Consider the following 19,035-nt stretch of genomic DNA (forward strand, 5'->3'; position numbering starts at 1 on the left):
GAGGGAGTGACTGGTTCTCTACGTTTGTAAAGTATTACAAAATTGTATAAAACTAAGCAATTCAGTCTCCTCAGCAAGAGTATAACGTTAGTAGACAGGAGCGGTTCTGCAGCAGCCCTCGTGTCAATGACCATAAAATGAACTCTTTCTTCTACTTAGAAATAATGACATTTCAGTTAGTACAGTACTGATCCCTGACCACACGCGCACGCACGCACGCGCGCACACACACACACACAGGTTCGAGGGTCGTGTGGTGAGCCTTATATATTTGTGTGGCAGTGCTGGAGCTGAGCGGAAACCCCTCCCGTGTCCCAACTCAACTCCTCCAACCCCAGTCAAAGAAAAGAGGAATACCGAGGAATCAGGAAACACGGACAAATACCTCAATACACCTTTACAGTAAGTCAGTTTACTATTCTATCACATATGCAATGTTATTGGCGCGCGGGCGGTGTTTGGTGTGGCACGAGGCTCGGTTTTGCGCGTTTGTATTCAATTGTTTTGCTGTTTTTCCAAAGGAAAAGGCCAGGCAGCATTAGCAGGGCAGCGCTAGCAGCGGCTAACGTCCCACCAGAACAGGAAAGCAAATGAACAAGTTCAGTAAGCCTAAAAAAATTGTTCTGCAGTCTGTCATCTGTCCGTAAATGTTATTTATGGCGGTCATGGATGTGTGAGGTTGTGTTATATCTGAAAAACAAAAACAGTCGCCCGTCACTCCTTTTAAACTTTTGACAACAGCGGTATAAACGGACTGTGCAGATAACCAGCTAAATTGCGGTTTACTCACCTTGACCTGCTCAACAAATCGCATAATGTGAGTATGTAACGTTACTCTGTCAGATTGTGTCATTCTGTGCATTGAGGATGATTCCTGAGAAAGTGTGTGTGTGTGTGTAAGGAAATTGGTCGTTCCATTTAAATTTTGTCGGGGGAAAATCTTCAGATTCCTCCTTTATATGATAATCATAAACTCTTTAAATTGTCATTATCAAGCATTACCGTGGTCCAGTTTTGGCATCAGAGATGCTTTGATGTATAGTACTCAATGATGGACATGACAAGATGATGTTGAGGACAATTTGTATATAATCTAAACTTTATTGTTAAGTGTGCTTTGCTGGTATATATATATATATATATATATATATATATATATATATATATATATATATATATATATATATATATATGCCACTTGCTTTCATAATTTGTTATAATGCAGCAACTTCCAGTTTTGTATGCAACAATCCAAGTGTGCAAATACATTTTGTGGCCACTCTATGCCTAGAACATATAGACATGTGTTTTAATAGAGTAAATCACAATCATTTTACTGATGCCCGGTCTGTTGTGGTCTATTTATACCATTGACAGTTGGGAGTCTGTGCCAGTGTTTTGGACTTCGAGTAACATGCGATTCATTTCCTGTGGGAAAGCTGTCACAACCACTGGGCTGAGACTCAGCGAGTATTTTTTGTTTGTCATAAAACAGGTTGTAAGAATTATCCAGAATATATTTACCTGGATTACATTGGAAGAACACACACTGTAAGTTTTGGATCTGCCATTATGCTAACATAACAAGCAGCTGCCTTTGTTTACAGGCTGTGTTTAGTGTCCCGTTCTTGAGACGCTCATAGAGGACACACATTCCTCCGTTGGTGTGCTCAGAAGGGCTAGCTATTCAAGCGACTGTGCCCCCACAGAGCTGTTCTGTAGCACACAGCAAATCCTTGTTGAGCTAAACTCCCACTGATGTGCATTAACCAGCCTAATTGTGTTATGGGTGAGAGAGGATTATACAGCACCCTTGTTATTTTACAGCTCTGTGATGTGTTTTCATAGATGGCCCAGGCTTCTGCTTGAGCTTTCGTGGAAATTACTGGTTCCCAGAGTAACAAATGAATACTGACTGCACTGTTGGTTAGTGCTCACTTCCTTTCTATTCATTCTTTTTACAGTTTCTTTATTTGTGAAAAATACTATAGTGCAACAGAAGGTTTCTATATCAAGTATAAATCTGTTTATGTCATCTGTTAAAGTTTAACAGTGTATTTTTGGAATTTACATTATTAAATATTTATTTAGTCAATATTATGCAATATTTTTATTAAAAGATTTTTTGTATCACACATAACCATTTTATATCCCTAATATATCAGCATAGGCCATCAAAAAAATCCATATTAGTCAACCACTAGAAATATGCAATATTACCTTCTCCTATTCACAATGTTAAAGGATTTACAATATGAACCGAGACCTGTAGAGACTGACTCTGAGGAAGGGTTGCAATTGAACTTGTGTTCGGAACTTAGGACCAAGCAATCGAACCAAGTGTCAAAACATCTTCGTACAATGAAATCATATTTTCTCAAATAAAGACGTTACACCAATTTTATATGCACTGTGAAGTGAATATGACAAATAGCGGTCAACAAGATATAATGTAGCATAGTTTTGATATCATAAATTAAAAATGTCTTGCTCGTGTGTCTTCAGTGACAGCAGAACTCTTCTGTACAAATCTCTGACTATGAGAAAGTGTTATAGTGGTTGTCTTTCTATGACTAATAATGTAAAATTGTGACATGATAAAAACCATTGATTAAACTACCATTTGCTTTCTTTACACCAAACTGATAGTAAAATCAATAATAAAAAAAAAAAATCCAATCAATTGCTGGTGTACAAATACAAGTTCAACCTTTTTTTCTGATAAAAAAATTATCAAGTGAAGGAAATCTTGTGTTTTATACTTTCTGCTTTATGGAGAATTTAGTCTTTACTGTAACACTTTAAAGGGTTAGTTCAGCCAAAAATGAAAATTAAGATATAAATTACTCACCCTTTAGTCATCCTAGGTGTATATGACTTTCTTCTTTCAGACAAATACGGTTGTTCAGAGTTATTATAAAAATTGTCTTTGATCTTTCAAGCTGTTTGATGCAACTCAGCGAGTGTTGCACTGCATCAGTCCTTAAAAAGTAGAATAGATGAGTGCATGCATTAAAAAAAGTGTCTCGCACGGCTCCGGGGGGTGAACAGAGGCCTTCTGTAGCGAATCGTTGTGTTTTTGTTAGAATATCCATATTCAAAATGTAATAGTCACTTTAATCTAGCTTGCGCTCGCGGTTGTAAACGAAGCAGTTCCAGGGGAATGATGTTTGAGGTCAGCTTTGTGCATGCGCCGCTCAGAAGTGATGCATGTAGAAAACGCATCTGAGAGATCAAAACAAAACAACGGTTACTAATTAGAAGTACAAAACAAGGATTTGTAAAGATTTCGATATAATTCAAGAGGAGACAGGTTTTCCTTTGCTAAAGTAAGGAAACTTTCCTTCCTTTGCTCCTGTTAATGTTGGTTTTCTCGAGACCTCATACGTCATGCTTCCGGAACTGCTTCATTTACAACTGTGAGTGAAAGCTAGATTAAAGTGATTATTAAGTTTAGAATCTGGATATTGTTTTACAAAAATGCATCAATTCACTACAGAAGGCCTTTGTTCACCCCCCGGAGCCGTGTGGGACACTTTATTAATGGTGCCGCTTTTTATTAAACTTCTCACGGTCCGATGCACTGCAACACCATTGAGTTGCATTAAACAGCTTGAAAGATCAAAGACAATTTTTCAAATAACTCTGACTGGAAAGAAGAAAGTCATATTCTCCTTAGGATGACTTCAAGGTGAGTAATTTATGGGCTAATTTTCATTTTTGGGTAACTAACCCTTTAAAGTAAGGTGTTATCTGAACAACACTGAACAGTTTTTATTAGCTATAGTTTACAATACTGTAACAAATACTGTAACAAATGTATTGCTCATTGTTAATGTTGACTGACATTACCTTTTGGGAACTTATTGTAAAGTGTTACTTGACATGTATTATCTATTTCTTGACATGCAAAAATTGAAAGTGTATAAAAGATAATTTGGAGTCAACGTTCTTAGCATATTTATATATATATAAAAAAAAACTTTCTAAATAATATATCTTTCAAGAGCTGTCACTTTTGACGGTGTTACTAGTCTGAACTGTAACTTTCACAGGAAACCAACAATAGCTGTTCTTGTCAAATTGACATCGGCTTATTTAGTAACATCTGTTTGTCTGGCCGCTTTGGTTTCTTCTTGTGGCTAACAGACACAACGTACCGACCTCTTGTAGTACGCCAGTTAACTAACTTTGAACAAACTGAATGATTGCCGTGAACTCTGAATAAATTTTAAACTTTAACTTGCTAACTTTTTATTACACCAATAATGCCATTTGAATACTGTATTGCCCAGAGCACTACCTTTAACCTTGACAAACAAGGATATCTTAAAAAGTATGCTTCAAGCTAATAAAAACAGTTTCTTGTATTCTGCAGGATCTTCGATACAACACAATAGCCTTAATCACTGTAAGTGGTAAACATCCTCAAAAGAGCTGCCTTTCTGTAAGCTTCTTAATGAATCGGTGGTCTATAAGCTAAATGTGAGCTGTGTGGATGAAGGGGAGCAGAAGGCATGTACTCTTATATAAGAAGGTTATTAAGAGCTTTGGGAAGTATTAAACTACATTACTAATCTCGGTAATTAAACAACCTTCTGCTTCAGTCTGTCACCATTTCTGCTATTGCAATAATTTTGAGTTACCTGTAGCAGTTGTATGTTAGTATTGTTATGTCTCAGTGTCATTTTAGTAATGGCATGTCGTCACATATTAGCCTCAAGGCACAAATACCTGAAGTTGTTCTTCAGGTATTTGAAAAAAAAAGAAAAAAAAAAAGTTGCTTAGAAAGGAACTGGAGGTGTAAAATCTAGTGTTGTGTTCCAGTCCTTGCTTTCAGTTCAGCAGTCATTGACTGTTTTAGATCTGACTGTTTTCTTAACAGGCTTGGGTTTATAAATCATGTGGGTATCAGCCGGTCGGTCGTCACACAGGAAGTCTGTTGTCCTTTGATTTGCCCTTGATAAACGGCATTCTCTTTCAATTAACCTGTATTAGGAAACCTGGCATAAATGTTCACCGGTTTAAGGCTTATTCCTCTTGTTTCACTCGCACGCACTGGTCGGGCGAGGTTAGTTAGCAGAATGTAGACGTGTTGATAACAAGGTAAGAATGCTTTATGATGCTTGTGTTACGTGGTCATTTAAGACATATCATGGCTCTGAGGTGGACACCGATCGTGTCGTTTGTGATGTTTGGATGGACACTTCTTGGGTGGGGTATGTCAGATGTCCAGTTTAGGTCGTCTGCTGATATTTTTCCATTCTGGATAACCACTTGTTGTATGGTTAAGAAGTTGTCTGCGTTTTTCTGGGAAGTAATGGAAGTTGACTTATGTGAAATAGATTTTGTTCAACAGCTTTTTAATTGAAAAAAAAAAAAAAAAAAAAAAAAAAAATATATATATATATATAAAATTACAAAATATTTATCAAATAAAAATATTGTTGTCATTTGTTTGGTTGCTTCTATAGTGTAAAATCAAGCAAATTTAAGGCTTCAGAAATAGGCCTATGTCAACAGTTGTTAAGTGTAATGTTTTGAAGTTTATGTTTACCTGCATTTTTATATATTCACATCCATAGTGTTATACATGATGATGATGATGATGATGATGATGATGATGATGATAAGAAGAAATAGGTTAGTTCACCCAAAAATGAAAAGTCTGTCATTAATTAATCACCTTCAAGTTGTTCTAAACCCGCAAGACCTTTGTTCATCTTTCGGAACACAAATTATGATATTTTAGATAAAATCCGAGAGCTTTCTGACCCTGCATAGACAGCAACGCAACTACCATGTTCAAGGCCAACAAGGGTCCTAAGGAGAGTTATCAAATCACCCATGGAAACCCATCAGTGGTTCAGCCTTAATTTTATGAAGCTATGATGTACTTTTTGTGTGCAAAGACAACAAAATTAAGTTCTATCCAGGTGAGTCTCAGCCACCATTCACGCGAGTACCATGAAACATGCGTGTGCATTCCTCTGCTTGTAAACAAAGTGCATCATGAATGTGCAGTGGAGATTCACACAGAAGAGAAAAATTGTTGAATAAAGTCGTTATTTTTCTTTTCATTATGCACAAAAATTATTCTAGGAGCTTTATAATTATGGTTGAATCACTGATGTCACATGGACAATTTTAACGATGTCCTTACTGCCTTTGAGCCTTGATCGTGGTAATAACCTTGCTTTCTATGGAGGGCCAGAAAGCTCTCGGATTTCATAAAAAATCTTCATTTGTGTACTGAAGATGAACGAAGGTCTTACAGGTTTGGAACGACATGATGGTGAGTAATTAATAACAGAATTAATAGTTCTAAGAAAACCTTAAAGTGTGTTTATAAACCTTATAGTTTCAGGGCTTAAAGTTCTCAGGCACCGTGCCAGATTTCCGGCGTGCAGCGTTTAATCCTACATAAAAAAATAATAAACCAAACTAACATTAGTAGCCAGTCAGAATGTTTTGCTTTTATAAACATGATACGCGCATAATAATATTCAATTGCAGAGTCGCAGCCCTGATGAATGGAGAAGTGCGACAAAAAGCTCTGAGGCGAAATGGTGAAATATATCCATCTAGAGTGTATTTACATAGAAAAGCTCATTATAAAGCAGCGAAGCTTTGTAAACAGCTCAGAGTAATCATGTCATCTCCATAAGAATGACATGATTGCCAAAACATATTTACCAGGATTTCTGAAAAGGTCCTGTTCACACATGATCTATTAAAGGTGCTGTAGGGAACTTTTGTAAAAAAATATTTTTTTACATATTTATTAAGCCTGTCGTTATGTCCTGACAGTAGAATATGAAACAGATAATCTGTGAAAAAAATCAAGCTCCTCTGGCTCCTCCCAGTGGTCCTATTGCCATTTGCAGAAAATCCATCGCTCCCGGTAAAAAACAACCAATCAGAGCTGCGGTCCGTAACTTTGTTTGTGTTCAAAATGTAGAAGAATGTATATAATAAGCGAGTACACCATGAATCCATTTTCCAAACCATGTTTTTGGCTTGTCCTGAATCACTAGGGTGCACCTATAATAAGTGTTTATATTCTGACTATTTTAGATTGCTTCGGGGGTACCGCGGCGGAGTAACCCAGTACCGTTGTGATTCTTCATAGACATAAACAGAGGGAAGTAGTTCCGGCTACAATGTTCTTCCGCAAGACGCAAGCAGCTCTGTTTATTAACCGCTAGAGCGTCAAAAGTTACCTATCGCAGCTTTAATGGTAACTTTACCAGTAATTTACCGTGACTGTATTTGTGAAAGGGGCTAAACTCTTCCTCTGTATATGCTGTGATTTTTAATTGCTTAACGTAATCTGAAAGAACCATGTACTTAAAGGGGGGGGGGGGGGGTGAAATGCTATTTCATGCATACTGAGTTTTTTACACTCTTAAAGAGTTGGATTCCCATGCTAAACATGGGCAAAGTTTCAAAAATTAAGTTGTACGTTTGAAGGAGTATTTTTGTTCCAAAAATACTCATTCCGGTTTGTCACAAGTTTCTGAAAGTTTTTTTCGAGTATGGCTCTGTGTGACGTTAGATGGAGCGGAATTTCCTTATATTGGTCCTAAGGGCACTTCTGCCGGAAGAGCCCGCGCTCCCGTATAGCAGAGCACTGAGAGCACAGGCATTCACTGATCAGATCGAGAGCGTCGCGAAATGTCACAAAAGGAGTGTGTTTTTGGTTGCCAGGGCAAGACAACCCTGCACAGATTACCAAAAAAAAAAAAACAGCATTAAGGGACCAGTGGATGGAGTTTATTTTTACAGAGCGTCAACGGAGTTGTGCAAGTGTTTTTGTTTGTTCCCTGCATTTCGAAGATGCTTGTTTTACAAACAAGGTCCAGTTTGACGCTGGATTTGCGTATCGTTTATTTCTTAAGGATGATGCAATCCCAACGAAAAAGGGTCACGATCGTGTGTTGGAACCGCAGGCGGTGAGTAAAACTGCTTCAAATATCTCTGCCTCCTTGTTAGTGCGTCCCCTCCCATGCCAGAGACCCGGGTTCGAGCCCCGCTCGGAGCGAGTCGTTGCTGCTGCTGCTCTCTTTCATTTTCAGCCTCGGGTGAATCTGACTGTAAGCCATGGTTTGTTTTGGATGTTTTTTTCCTCACGGTAATGTCAGCTTCCAGATGCTCTCATGCAAAAGCCTACTGGTGCTCGTGATTCTTTAGCTCCGCCCACACGTCACGTCTCCAGCCAGTCGTGTTTTTCCAGGAAAAATCGGTAGACTATTTTTCTCTTATGAATATAATAAAACTAAAGACTTTTTGGAGTTAAGAAGGATGCAGTACTACTCAAGATTAACAGGAGATTGAGTGAAAACGAGCATTTCACCCCCCCTTTAAGTTATGTTCATGTTATAGGCATATTACAGTGTTGTTCAATACAATCAATACAATCTTGTAATTTCTTGGTTTTGATGTTTTATTTGAGCCAATTTTTATTGCCTCATTGTAAGTTTATATATAAATAGTCATACTAAAGCCTGGTTACCAAATTGATTACCAAAATAATAAGTTACAGCCCTAGATTAGTTAAAATATTTGTAAATACAACTGCATTGTTTTACTTTTTGTAATAAAAAGAAAAAACATTTTATTGAAAACTTCTTAAAAACAGTATTAAAATATTGTCACATTCTAGTGAACCAAGTATCTGTACTTTGTCTCATCTCATTAGCTAAGTGTATTGTCACACCCCTAGTGACCATAAGCGATAATATAGCTCATAATTTTCCAAGTGTATGATACAGCTTTCATTCTGCAGGTCAATCATATATTCATAACAAAGAAAATCAATTTGAATAAAGAAAGCAATAACTTTGCCACAGTATCCTTTCAAATTTTTACGTTGTCACAGTCATTGCATGTTTTGCATGTGCTGCCCTGACCCGTCCCCGGAAAAAAGTTCAGGCTCAGGATTTATTTTGCTTTGACCCCTGTAGTTGTTTTGCATAGTCATTTGTTTATTTATTAAATATATATATTTTAAAAGCTTGACATTGTTATTGATTTATTTTATATTTATGTGTTTATAAAATTACAATTTATTTTGGAATAATATTATATGAATTAGATTTATTTAAAAAATCTGTCAAATCAAAGTCATGTGGTGACCCAAATGCTGAATAAAAACAGGAAATGATTTCATAGAGATTACCCCCTGGAGAATGTGAGGAAGTCTCTTAAAATATCAAATAATTTGACCTTTTTATGATAGCACCATGTTAGTTCAGACTGTACAGTGTGACTCTCCAAAACATAATGATATCGATGAATTAGTCATTTATGATGTTTGTAAAATTAAAAATTAATTAGTTTAAATTCAGATATGTACACTCACATGTTATCAACGTGTAAGAAAAATATATCATTATTTTTTTTTGTGTCGGTTACATGCCATATGACATTTTAGAGACATTACATTTTAAACTTTTACAGATAATGATAAACCATATGAAACCAACTGAAGAAAACAACTTGGCACATATGTTCATGCACCTCGACTTACCAGTCATTATCTCTACCCATATCATATCTCTGCAGCAGTAGCAATGCAGACCTGAGCAGCACCCCCCATTGAACGAGAGAGAGAGAGAGCGCGTGCCTTGCGAGCAAGATGGGGTTCGGCCGGGACCTGCGCAACTCGCACGAGGGTCTGGTGAAGCTGCAGGATTGGGAGCTGAAGCTGCTGGAGACGGTGAAGCGCTTCATGACCCTGCGGGTGAAGAGCGACAAGGAATATGCATCGCTCCTGCTCAACATCAGTCAGCAGGTGGACAAGCATGACAACAACACTCAGATCCACTACGTCAGTACGGTCTCCAAGGTAACGGCCCACAGCTGCATTTTGGGTCAGCAGGTGGAGCTGATGTTTTATTTATATGTGCAGAACTAGTCATTCTGCAACCTGCTCTCTCAGTTTTTGTCTCGCCTTATCAACCTCTGTTCATCTCTTTGTTTGTTTCTCACCCTCACTCACCCACATTTCTTATCCTATCATTTTGTATCTTGGTATTTGGTTTTTGTTATCAGTCGTGGACCAACATGGTTCAGCAGACAGAGCAGTTGAGCAAGATTATGAAGTGCCACGCGGAGGACCTCAACTCAGGGCCTCTCCACCGCCTCACAATGATGATCAAAGACAAGCAGCAGGTGAAGAAGAGTTACCAAAGCCTCCACCAGCAGATCGAGTCTGAGATGCACAAGGTGAGCCTTTATATAGATTCAGAGAACATCAGTGGCCCAGTTTACACCTGGTATTAAGATGTGCTTGACGACATTAAATACAGGTCTAAATTAGGGCTGCTCCGATCACGATCGGCCGATCGTTTTGCGCATCTCTTTAGTAAAGCCGGTTCTCTAATCAGCGGTAAATTCCATCAGGTGCGTGATTTCAGATAGAGCAGCTGTTACTACACGGAGCCATTGTTAACTGAGAAGATGCGCAAATACACTTCATTTTCAGCGTTTATTTGCGCAACTTCTCAGTTAACAACGGCTCTGTTTAGTAACAGCTGCTCTATGTGAAATCGCGCGCCTGATGGAATTTACCGCTGATTAGAGAACCGGCTTTACTGACGAGATGCGCATTAACGATCGGCCGATCGTGATCGGAGCAGCCCTAGTCTAAATGGAATAGGAATCATTTTGAGCTTGTCCACTTTCCACCATTTCCATAAGTAATGAAACTGCTTTTGTAGGGTAGACACTCATGTAGTTGAATGTATTTGAAAAATCGCTGGCTATATTTGCCACCCTCTGGCCAAACGTGATCGGTATGGGACGTGTTTTGATGAAGCACAGCAAAACAATCAATTTCCTACTTGGTTATGTTTTTCGAAAACACAGATTATGATTACAATTATTTATTAGCCTATTCACGTTCTTTCCATTTGCTTCTGTTCTCACTCACTCGTAAGCAGAGAAATGACTTCATTTATTCAATCATATTTGTGCATTGCACTCAGTGATATCGTGAAAGTGGTGTAGTGTGTGACGGAATCCGAACACGTGTTCACATTTAAAACTCGTGTGAAGCACAGGTGTTTGTCTCTGCTGACCACTTGTGATTGGATCACTGAAAATGCATCGTAATACCAGGTTTAAACGGGACCAGTGTGATGGATCGGTTTTGACTTGGCTTCTGTCCTTCATAGGTAACTAAAAACGATCTTGAGAAGTTGAAATGCACCTACAGGCAGTTAACTAAGGAAGCTGTTTTAGCAAGAGACAAATACAAGGAGGCTGTTGTAAAAGGTGAGCTTTTTATTCATTCTCTGCTCTTTCTTTCAAATAATGAATATTAGATTTGTTGTGATGTCCGATTGACAACAAAATGACTGTTACGAATCAATTATTTTTCTTGAGTCAAATAAATGAAAAAGTTTTAGGCTTAAAAGTTAAAATCAGGGTCGGTTCAATATCAACATTCAGTGACAGGAAGTAAGTGTGCTGAGGTCTGATAAATGGCAAAGCTCAGTGTCCATAAAGTGATAGTTCACTCAAAAATTAAACTTCTGTCATTAATTACTCACCCCCATGTTGTTCCAAACTTGTTCATCTTCGTAACACAAATGAAGATTTTTTTTGATGAATTCCGAGAGCTCTCTGACCCTCCCATAGACAGCAAGGATCCTTACACGACCAAGGCACAGAAACGTAGCAAGGACATCATTAAAATAATCCATGCGACTTCAGTGGTAAAGTAGTCATTTTACGAATCTATGAGAATACTTTTTGTGCACAAAGAAAACAAAAACAACGACTCCTCATAAATTAGTCTATTCTGCTTCACCCTATATTGCTATTTTTGAAAGTATCACGTGCGTAAATAATGTATGCTGTTCCGCTTCAGCAGCACTGTATGCGGATATGCTGTTTATGATTTGATCTGAACATAAAAAACATATTCATACATTGCATACATTGTTCACTCCAAAATGGCGCCAGGGTGATGCGACGGAGACACGTTTCTGAATAAGTCGTTATTTTTGTTTTGTTTGTGCACAAAAAGTATTCTCGTAGATCTGTAAAATGACTACTGAACCACTGAAGTCACATGGATTATTTTAACGATGTCCTGGCTAGACATGTACCGTATTCGTTAATGCGGTAATGAATTTGCACAATATTGGTATCGTGGGCATTTCTAAATACCATGAACAATTATATATAGCCAAGCCAATTATTCAGAATTTGGCTTGAACCCACCAACCCTAGTGTTAGGAGTTAAACATTTAACCCAACTGTTGGTTGATAACAACCCAATCGCTGAGTTTGTCTATATTTAACCCTGCATTTTTTTTAGAGCGTTATAGAATCATGAATAATTTATTGAATTATATTTGTTCAAAATGAACAGGGGACCGTTACTGTACTGTGCACTGTAGGTTTCTAATGTGCACTCTAGTTGTCTTATTCTGCTTGCCATTTACCTACCTTCATGTCAGTTCAAAACAAAAAAATCTAGGTTTTCCAAGTTTACATCTTTATTTTATTTTAGCTTATTTTAATGCTTGCATCTTTTTAAATCATCTCGGCAGTTTGCTAAGGTCTTTTAGTGCCCCCTCTGGTTCAGGGGTTCAAACTGGTGTTGAGCATTTAAAAACCAATATCACTTGGCCGTTATTTACAACTACATGTATAACAAAGTCGCGTTTCTAAAAGGCTTTCACAGAACCAGCAGGTGTTCAGAGGACTCTACCTTTTATCTCACTGGTTTCTCCTGCAGGCAAAGAGACTGAAAAAGCCCGTGAGCGATACGACAAGGCCACAACGAAGCTGCATAACCTGCACAACCAGTATGTGCTAGCGGTGAAAAGCGCACAGCTGCATCAGGAGCACTATCATGAGACTGCACTGCCTCTGCTGCTGGACTCACTGCAGAAGATGCAGGAGGAGATGATCAATGCACTGTGAGTGGTCCAGATTCCACTTAATGATAATGTTTAGTTATCAGGATAGTTTTTTCAGTGAACTACGGCTATGTGTAGTATATGGCGCATCATGCAGGTGATTTACTACTAATCACAGAACTGGCTTTACTGACAAGATGCGCATGACAAATGCCATTTAATTGCACAGCCCGAATTATAATATGTTTTAAAATGCAGTTAACTTATGTGATGGTAAAGCTAAATTTTCAGCAGCCATTACTCCAGTCTTCAGTGTCACATGATACTTTATTAATCATTTTAATATGCTGAATTAACAATTGCTTAATATTATCAATGTTTTTAGGATTTTTTGAGTAATAATGTTTATTTATATATATATATATATATATGTGTGTGTGTGTGTGTGTGTGTGTGTGTGTTTTTACATATATCTATATATATATATATATATATATATTAGTATTATTATTTTTTAGATCATTATGAATGTATTTATCAGTTTAATGTGCCCTTCCTTACTGAATTAAAGTTCATAAAAAAATAAATATGAACAGTTGACCAGTTTATAAAAACAGTAGTTAAAGTAAATATTGTGCAATTTAGTAAGTATACAATTTAAGCCCATAATAGTTATATCTGTTCTATATGTACAAATAGGTTTTTAGGCATTGAGAGGAGAATACAGCTTCCTCTTGACCTGGGGAGGGCAGTGTAGTCTTTGGATTGTACGGTGTCTGGGTGTTGTGAATGCTTTGGACCGCCATGTATAATAAAATCTTTTCTTGTAGACCTTGTGCAACCAGTGCAGCTACACTAAAAACCTTACTGCATAATGTAGCCCCAATCCAATATCTCAGAGCTGTCCGAGGATTAGCGGAGAACAGAAGTCTCTTTGGGGTTTTTCTTTTCTTAAGCTGTTTTTTAATCACAGAGTTTGCGCTAATCTGAAGTGGAGGTTAATCCACACAAAGGAAACATTTGCAAGAGCCTTCTGGGATTGATTTAGAATGCACCACTGTATTATATATGACCATTCAGTGTGGGTCAAACAACCATGCCGAAGTTTCTTCGATGTTGGACATAAAGTCAGAGAGAAGTTATATATTCAGAACTACTGATTAGCTGAACTGGCAGTTCATTTAAAAATTGATCAGTAATAGATTTACATAATCAGCAAAATAATAGTGTTGTTCAAAACCTTTCTCTTAAAGGGATAGTTCACCCGAAATTGAAAATGATGTCATTAATAACTCACCCTCATGTCGTTCCAAACCCGTAAAACCTCCGTTCATCTTCAGAACACAGTTTAAGATATTTTAGAATTTAGTCCGAGAGCTCTCAGTCCCTCTATTGAAGCTGTGTGTACGGTCTACTGTCCATGTCCACAAATGTAAGAAAAACATCATCAAAGTAGTCCATGTGACATCAGAGGGTCAGTTAGATTTTTTCTGAAGCATCTAAAATACATTTTTTTCCAAAAATAGCAAAAACTACAACTTTATTCAGCATTTTCTTTCCTTCTGTGTCTGTTGTCTACTTTGGACTATTTTGATGATGTTTTTCTTACCTTTCTGGACATGGACAGTAGGCCGTGCATACATTTTAACTGGAGGGACTGAGAGCTCTCGGACTAAATCTAAAATATCTTAAACTGTGTTCCGAAGATAAACGGAGGTCTTGCGGGTTTGGAACAACATAAATTTAGAGTCATTAATGACATAATTTTTAATGACATTTTTCGGTGAACTAACCCTTTCAGTATGAGCTCAATAAGCACCACTGATGTTAATAATAATACAAGTAAATTAACGCCTGTCAATGACATTGTACATTCATAAATGGATACAAATAATTATTTTAATTTTCTTTTTTTTATTCTAGTAAGGGGATTCTGGAGGAGTACAGTGAAATCACCAGCCTGTTAACAGATGAAATAGTGAAGGTCCACAAAGAAATACACACCTCCATCGACCAAATCGATCCACTGTCAGAGTATGACAACTTCATCGACATTAATAAGTAAGACGCTTGTGAATAAAAATGCTAATTGATTAGAATGTATTATAGGTATGATTAATTTTATTAATGTCTTTTGATTTTTAGATAGTAATGTAAATAGTATGTTTTTACTATTTAAACTATTCGGATGTAAATGTAAAGTGTCTTTTCAATAAATTTTTCAACAGATCACCAGAAGCCAAAGAACCAATTGTAGAATTTGATGCAACGCTATTAGAAGAAACGGAGAATCTTCAAGCAAATGAGATTCTGTGGAATAATTTGACAGCAGACAGTTTACAAGCAATGTGAGTTGCTCATTTCTCAGTCGGTGTCACTTAGGATCTGGGTATTAGATGCAAGATCTGCATGAATGCTACAATCCTTATGTTTGGTAATAATGCTTGATAGCATTAGTTAACGCTACTGAGTTTTAGCCTTTTCCGCAGTCTCCATATTCAGGAATCAGAGTTATTTTTTTTTATGCTACCAGTCGTGAGTAGACCAGATATTGTAGATAACAGTAAAGATGTGTGTTTGGCTGATCTCAGGCTGAAGTCCACCTCAGAGGAGCTGCTCCAAACCCAGGAGAGTCTTCACAGCAAAGAGGACCTCATGCAGGACCTGGAGAACAAACTCGAGGATTCTACCAGATCCTTTGAGAAGAAATCAGAGTGAGAGAATGAACCTCCTTCGACCCTTTCACAGAATACATTAAATCAGGGTGTTGTCTCTGAACCAGTGGTTCTCAACTGAGGAGGCCACAAGATAATAACCGATTCAATAAAAACAAATTTCACTTTATAAGCAGAAACAAATTAAAAAGCAGAAAATACAGAAAGAAATATCAGCCGTTATGTTCACAATGCTTGTTTACTAATGTTAGTTTACATTAGTTGTGTGTTTAATTCAGGAGTTCTACAATGTCAAGCAGCAGGGTCTTTTTTCCACTGAAACCATTATTTGAGTGAATTTCCATTCATGGTCCTTCCTTCTCCGTGTTAGCTGAAAGAGAGAATGCAGTAGTGAAGTGTGGAGAACTCAAGTGTTTCCATAGAGATTCATTAGGTTGAGCAGGCCGATCCGTGTTGACCTCAGCACCTCTGTGAAGATGAAAGGGCTCGGACTGATGGAGCTCAGTGAACTGTGCTGTTGTGCTGGTTAGATGAGGATTTGTCCAGCTTCAGCACATTCTTTAAGGTCTGCTGGGTAATCCAGTGCAAGAGATGCTGATATAATCACCTCTGCAAATGGGCGGCAGTGCTGCTCAGCTCTACACCTGAACTTCCAATGTAGCCAACTAAACTCTACGCTGGTGTATGCAGTCATTTGTCAAAGAAGGCTTTGTTAAAATAAATGTAAATGCTTAAAATGGATTTTTTTGAAAAACTTCGCTAATTTGCATGCATGCATTAAATAGATCTTTGGTATGTTTTGTGGTCTCATTGGTTGCATTTCAGATTACTGTAGATTACAGAAATAACCCTGACAGTTCTTCTGCCTCTGACGTAACGTTAAGAAAAAATAAACCTTAAAAAGAGATTAAAAGCAAGTGTTCATTCATTGTGGATTGAACTGCGTGATCTCTCTCTTTTTTTCAGTGTGGTGTTGTTACTCAGTCAGAAGCAGTCTTTGGAGGAGTTGAGACAGACGGTCCAGCTGTTGCGCTGTTCAGAGGCCAAACTAATGGCACACAGACAACTACTAGAACAGAAGATGCAAGAGAACGAGGGCAAAGAACCACCGCCTGTCGTCAATTATGAAGAGGACGCCCGCTCAGTCAACTCAATGGTAAGGCAGTTCTTAGAGAACTGCATCCCAAATCACAAACTATCGTTTTTTATAGTGTGCGGAGGTGTCCACCAAATCATAGACTGTTGAAAATAGTATGCCAAAGGTGACCAGATGCTGTACTATTTCCTGTAGGTTTTTGACTTGACTCTGTCTTGACATATTCCTGAAGAGGAGTTTGAGACGATTCTCTGTTGACTTTTCACTTGCAACTGCCACGGCGGTCTTTAAATCTATACACCTATAATTTAAAGGGGTCATATCATTAGTTGCAATATAATGATTGGTCATTTTTTTGCTCCTGGCTTTCATAAAGTGCTGAGGACAAAAGTGGGCATTGCAAAAATGGGAAATATCAGTCATCAAGCCCGATACTGTGCCTGTGTCTTTGTAGTGATTAAAATGTCCTGGTACTGAAAACTGGTACCACACAGCATGTGTACAGTGTTTATTTACCATTTATCTGTGTATTTATCCATTTTTTAATACTCTTTATGCTTAATGAATGTACTGCTAAAGGTAGTCATTGAAAAATACATTATATTTCAGGATAAAAGCAAAGACAAGGTATCGAGGTTTGACACCCTCAGACACTCCATCGCTGGAATCATCCGCTCGCCCAAGTCTGTGCTGGGCTCTTCATCAGTAAGTCTCGTATCCGATTCTCCTGCTTTTTCTATCATCACCTCTGCATTTCTATCTGTCCTGTCATGTTCTCTACCTTGACCTCCTTGTGTTTTTTCCTCTTCAGTTTTTCGATGTGATACCCACAAGTGAGAAACCGCTGGGCGAGCAAGAGTGGTATCACGGTGCCATTCCCAGGACAGAGGCCCAGGAGCTGCTGAAGCAGCAGGGAGACTTCCTGGTGCGCGAGAGCCACGGCAAACCTGGAGAATATGTGCTGTCTGTGTTCTCAGACGGACAGCGCAGACATTTCATCATTCAGTTTGCTGATGTGAGTACACACTCAGTGTCATTATTCATCCAAAGACGGAATATTTTTAGATTCAAAAATGAGTGAAGAAGGAATCATAATGTAACACATTTATACCATGGTCTGTCTAAATCCTTGATTCTGATTGGCTGGTATGCATTGAAACCGTTTAATGCACCGGTAGTTCCAAGTCAGTTTAATCACTGTTGTTGCTTTAATTGATGCACAAACACACAAATCACTCACACACAGAGATCAGTGATCACGCGGTGCACACAGAAACATTTAGGATTTTATTTTGTTTATTGTATATAATTTCATAAGCTCACTGCTAAGTGTATATATTTGATTTTACAAGCTCACTATACTGTCTGATTTAACCAGCCTCTTCTCGTTTGCAGAATCAGTACAGATTTGAAGGCACTGGCTTCCCCACAATCCCACAGCTCATAGAGCATCATTACACAACTAAGCAAGTCATCACCAAGAAATCTGGGGTCGTGCTCCTGAACCCTGTCATAAAGGTGAAGCATTGTTTCTCTTTCCATCTTATCAAGCTGTTCTGCTCTCAGTACAGTCATTTAATATCTTCACTTCTAAAGCTATAACTATATTTCCAATATGCAGCCATAAAATTCCTTATTACAGAAATTGGGACAGTGCATTGCTCATTTTCCCCTAACGTGTGCAGCTACATTGAACATTAGATTGATGTTGTGCAGTGCACTTCTCAAATCAACCTGTCTTGCTGATGTGTGTGTGTGTGTGTGTTGAGTTCTGCTTGGCTACAGAAAAAGACTGTAATGGTTTAGAAAATATCAGTTTGAACTCCTTTCTTGATGGGGGTCTACACTGGCTGGATTCCCCCAGGAAGCGTGTGTCTATGTGTGCATCCGTCAGGTCGGATGATTACCTGCCGTGCTGTTCCTCTGATGGGTTTTTGATGGTGGGGTAAAGCACCTCATCCCAGCATGTTGACTGAAATCATAATAGTGGTGATGTTTCTGCTGCAGCATGCGAAAAACACTGTCAGACCCTGTGAATGCTGGGATGCATTCGGACTGTGTAAAACTGCACATTTAATTGACATAAAATCCCAAAATGTTTTTTGCTAACACTTTACTTAAAGCCTTTATGTAATGCATTATAAAGAGATATTCTAACATCCCTTAATAATGCATTACTTAAAGGCTAATTAATCTAATTTAGAGGGTAAAATACATTATAATTATTCATAATTTGTAATACATTATATCTTGTCATAAATAACTATAACTGAATTACCAATTCATTGTATGCATTTTAAAGTTGTATAATGTGTTAACTTTGATTTATAATTATTCATGAGATTGTACAATGCATTATAAGGTGCTATATAATTATAGGTTATTG

General features: G+C 37.8%; 1 protein-coding gene across 4 annotated transcripts in view; it reads left to right on the forward strand.

Annotated features, from left to right (window-relative positions):
* Nucleotides 1-219: 219 nt before the first annotated feature.
* The window catches only part of fer (fer (fps/fes related) tyrosine kinase), a 31,002-nt gene continuing 12,186 nt past the window's right edge, over nucleotides 220-19,035 (forward strand). The window contains exons 1-13 of one of the 4 annotated variants that reach the window (XM_026212463.1): nucleotides 220-402; nucleotides 522-598; nucleotides 9,568-9,850; nucleotides 10,057-10,230; nucleotides 11,181-11,280; nucleotides 12,755-12,938; nucleotides 14,802-14,939; nucleotides 15,107-15,226; nucleotides 15,470-15,592; nucleotides 16,520-16,709; nucleotides 17,259-17,354; nucleotides 17,461-17,664; nucleotides 18,045-18,167. In XM_026212463.1, coding sequence (XP_026068248.1) covers nucleotides 9,641-9,850; nucleotides 10,057-10,230; nucleotides 11,181-11,280; nucleotides 12,755-12,938; nucleotides 14,802-14,939; nucleotides 15,107-15,226; nucleotides 15,470-15,592; nucleotides 16,520-16,709; nucleotides 17,259-17,354; nucleotides 17,461-17,664; nucleotides 18,045-18,167 — 1,662 coding nt within the window. In that variant the 5' untranslated portion in view covers nucleotides 220-402; nucleotides 522-598; nucleotides 9,568-9,640. Of the gene's footprint in view, nucleotides 403-521; nucleotides 599-630; nucleotides 818-1,848; nucleotides 1,927-9,567; nucleotides 9,851-10,056; nucleotides 10,231-11,180; nucleotides 11,281-12,754; nucleotides 12,939-14,801; nucleotides 14,940-15,106; nucleotides 15,227-15,469; nucleotides 15,593-16,519; nucleotides 16,710-17,258; nucleotides 17,355-17,460; nucleotides 17,665-18,044; nucleotides 18,168-19,035 lie in introns of those variants that run through there. The other 3 variants (XM_026212462.1, XM_026212461.1, XM_026212464.1) reach the window with 3 other exon arrangements.

This window comes from Carassius auratus, chromosome 30 (genome assembly GCF_003368295.1).
Source record: "Carassius auratus strain Wakin chromosome 30, ASM336829v1, whole genome shotgun sequence".
Classification (NCBI taxonomy): domain Eukaryota; kingdom Metazoa; phylum Chordata; class Actinopteri; order Cypriniformes; family Cyprinidae; genus Carassius; species Carassius auratus.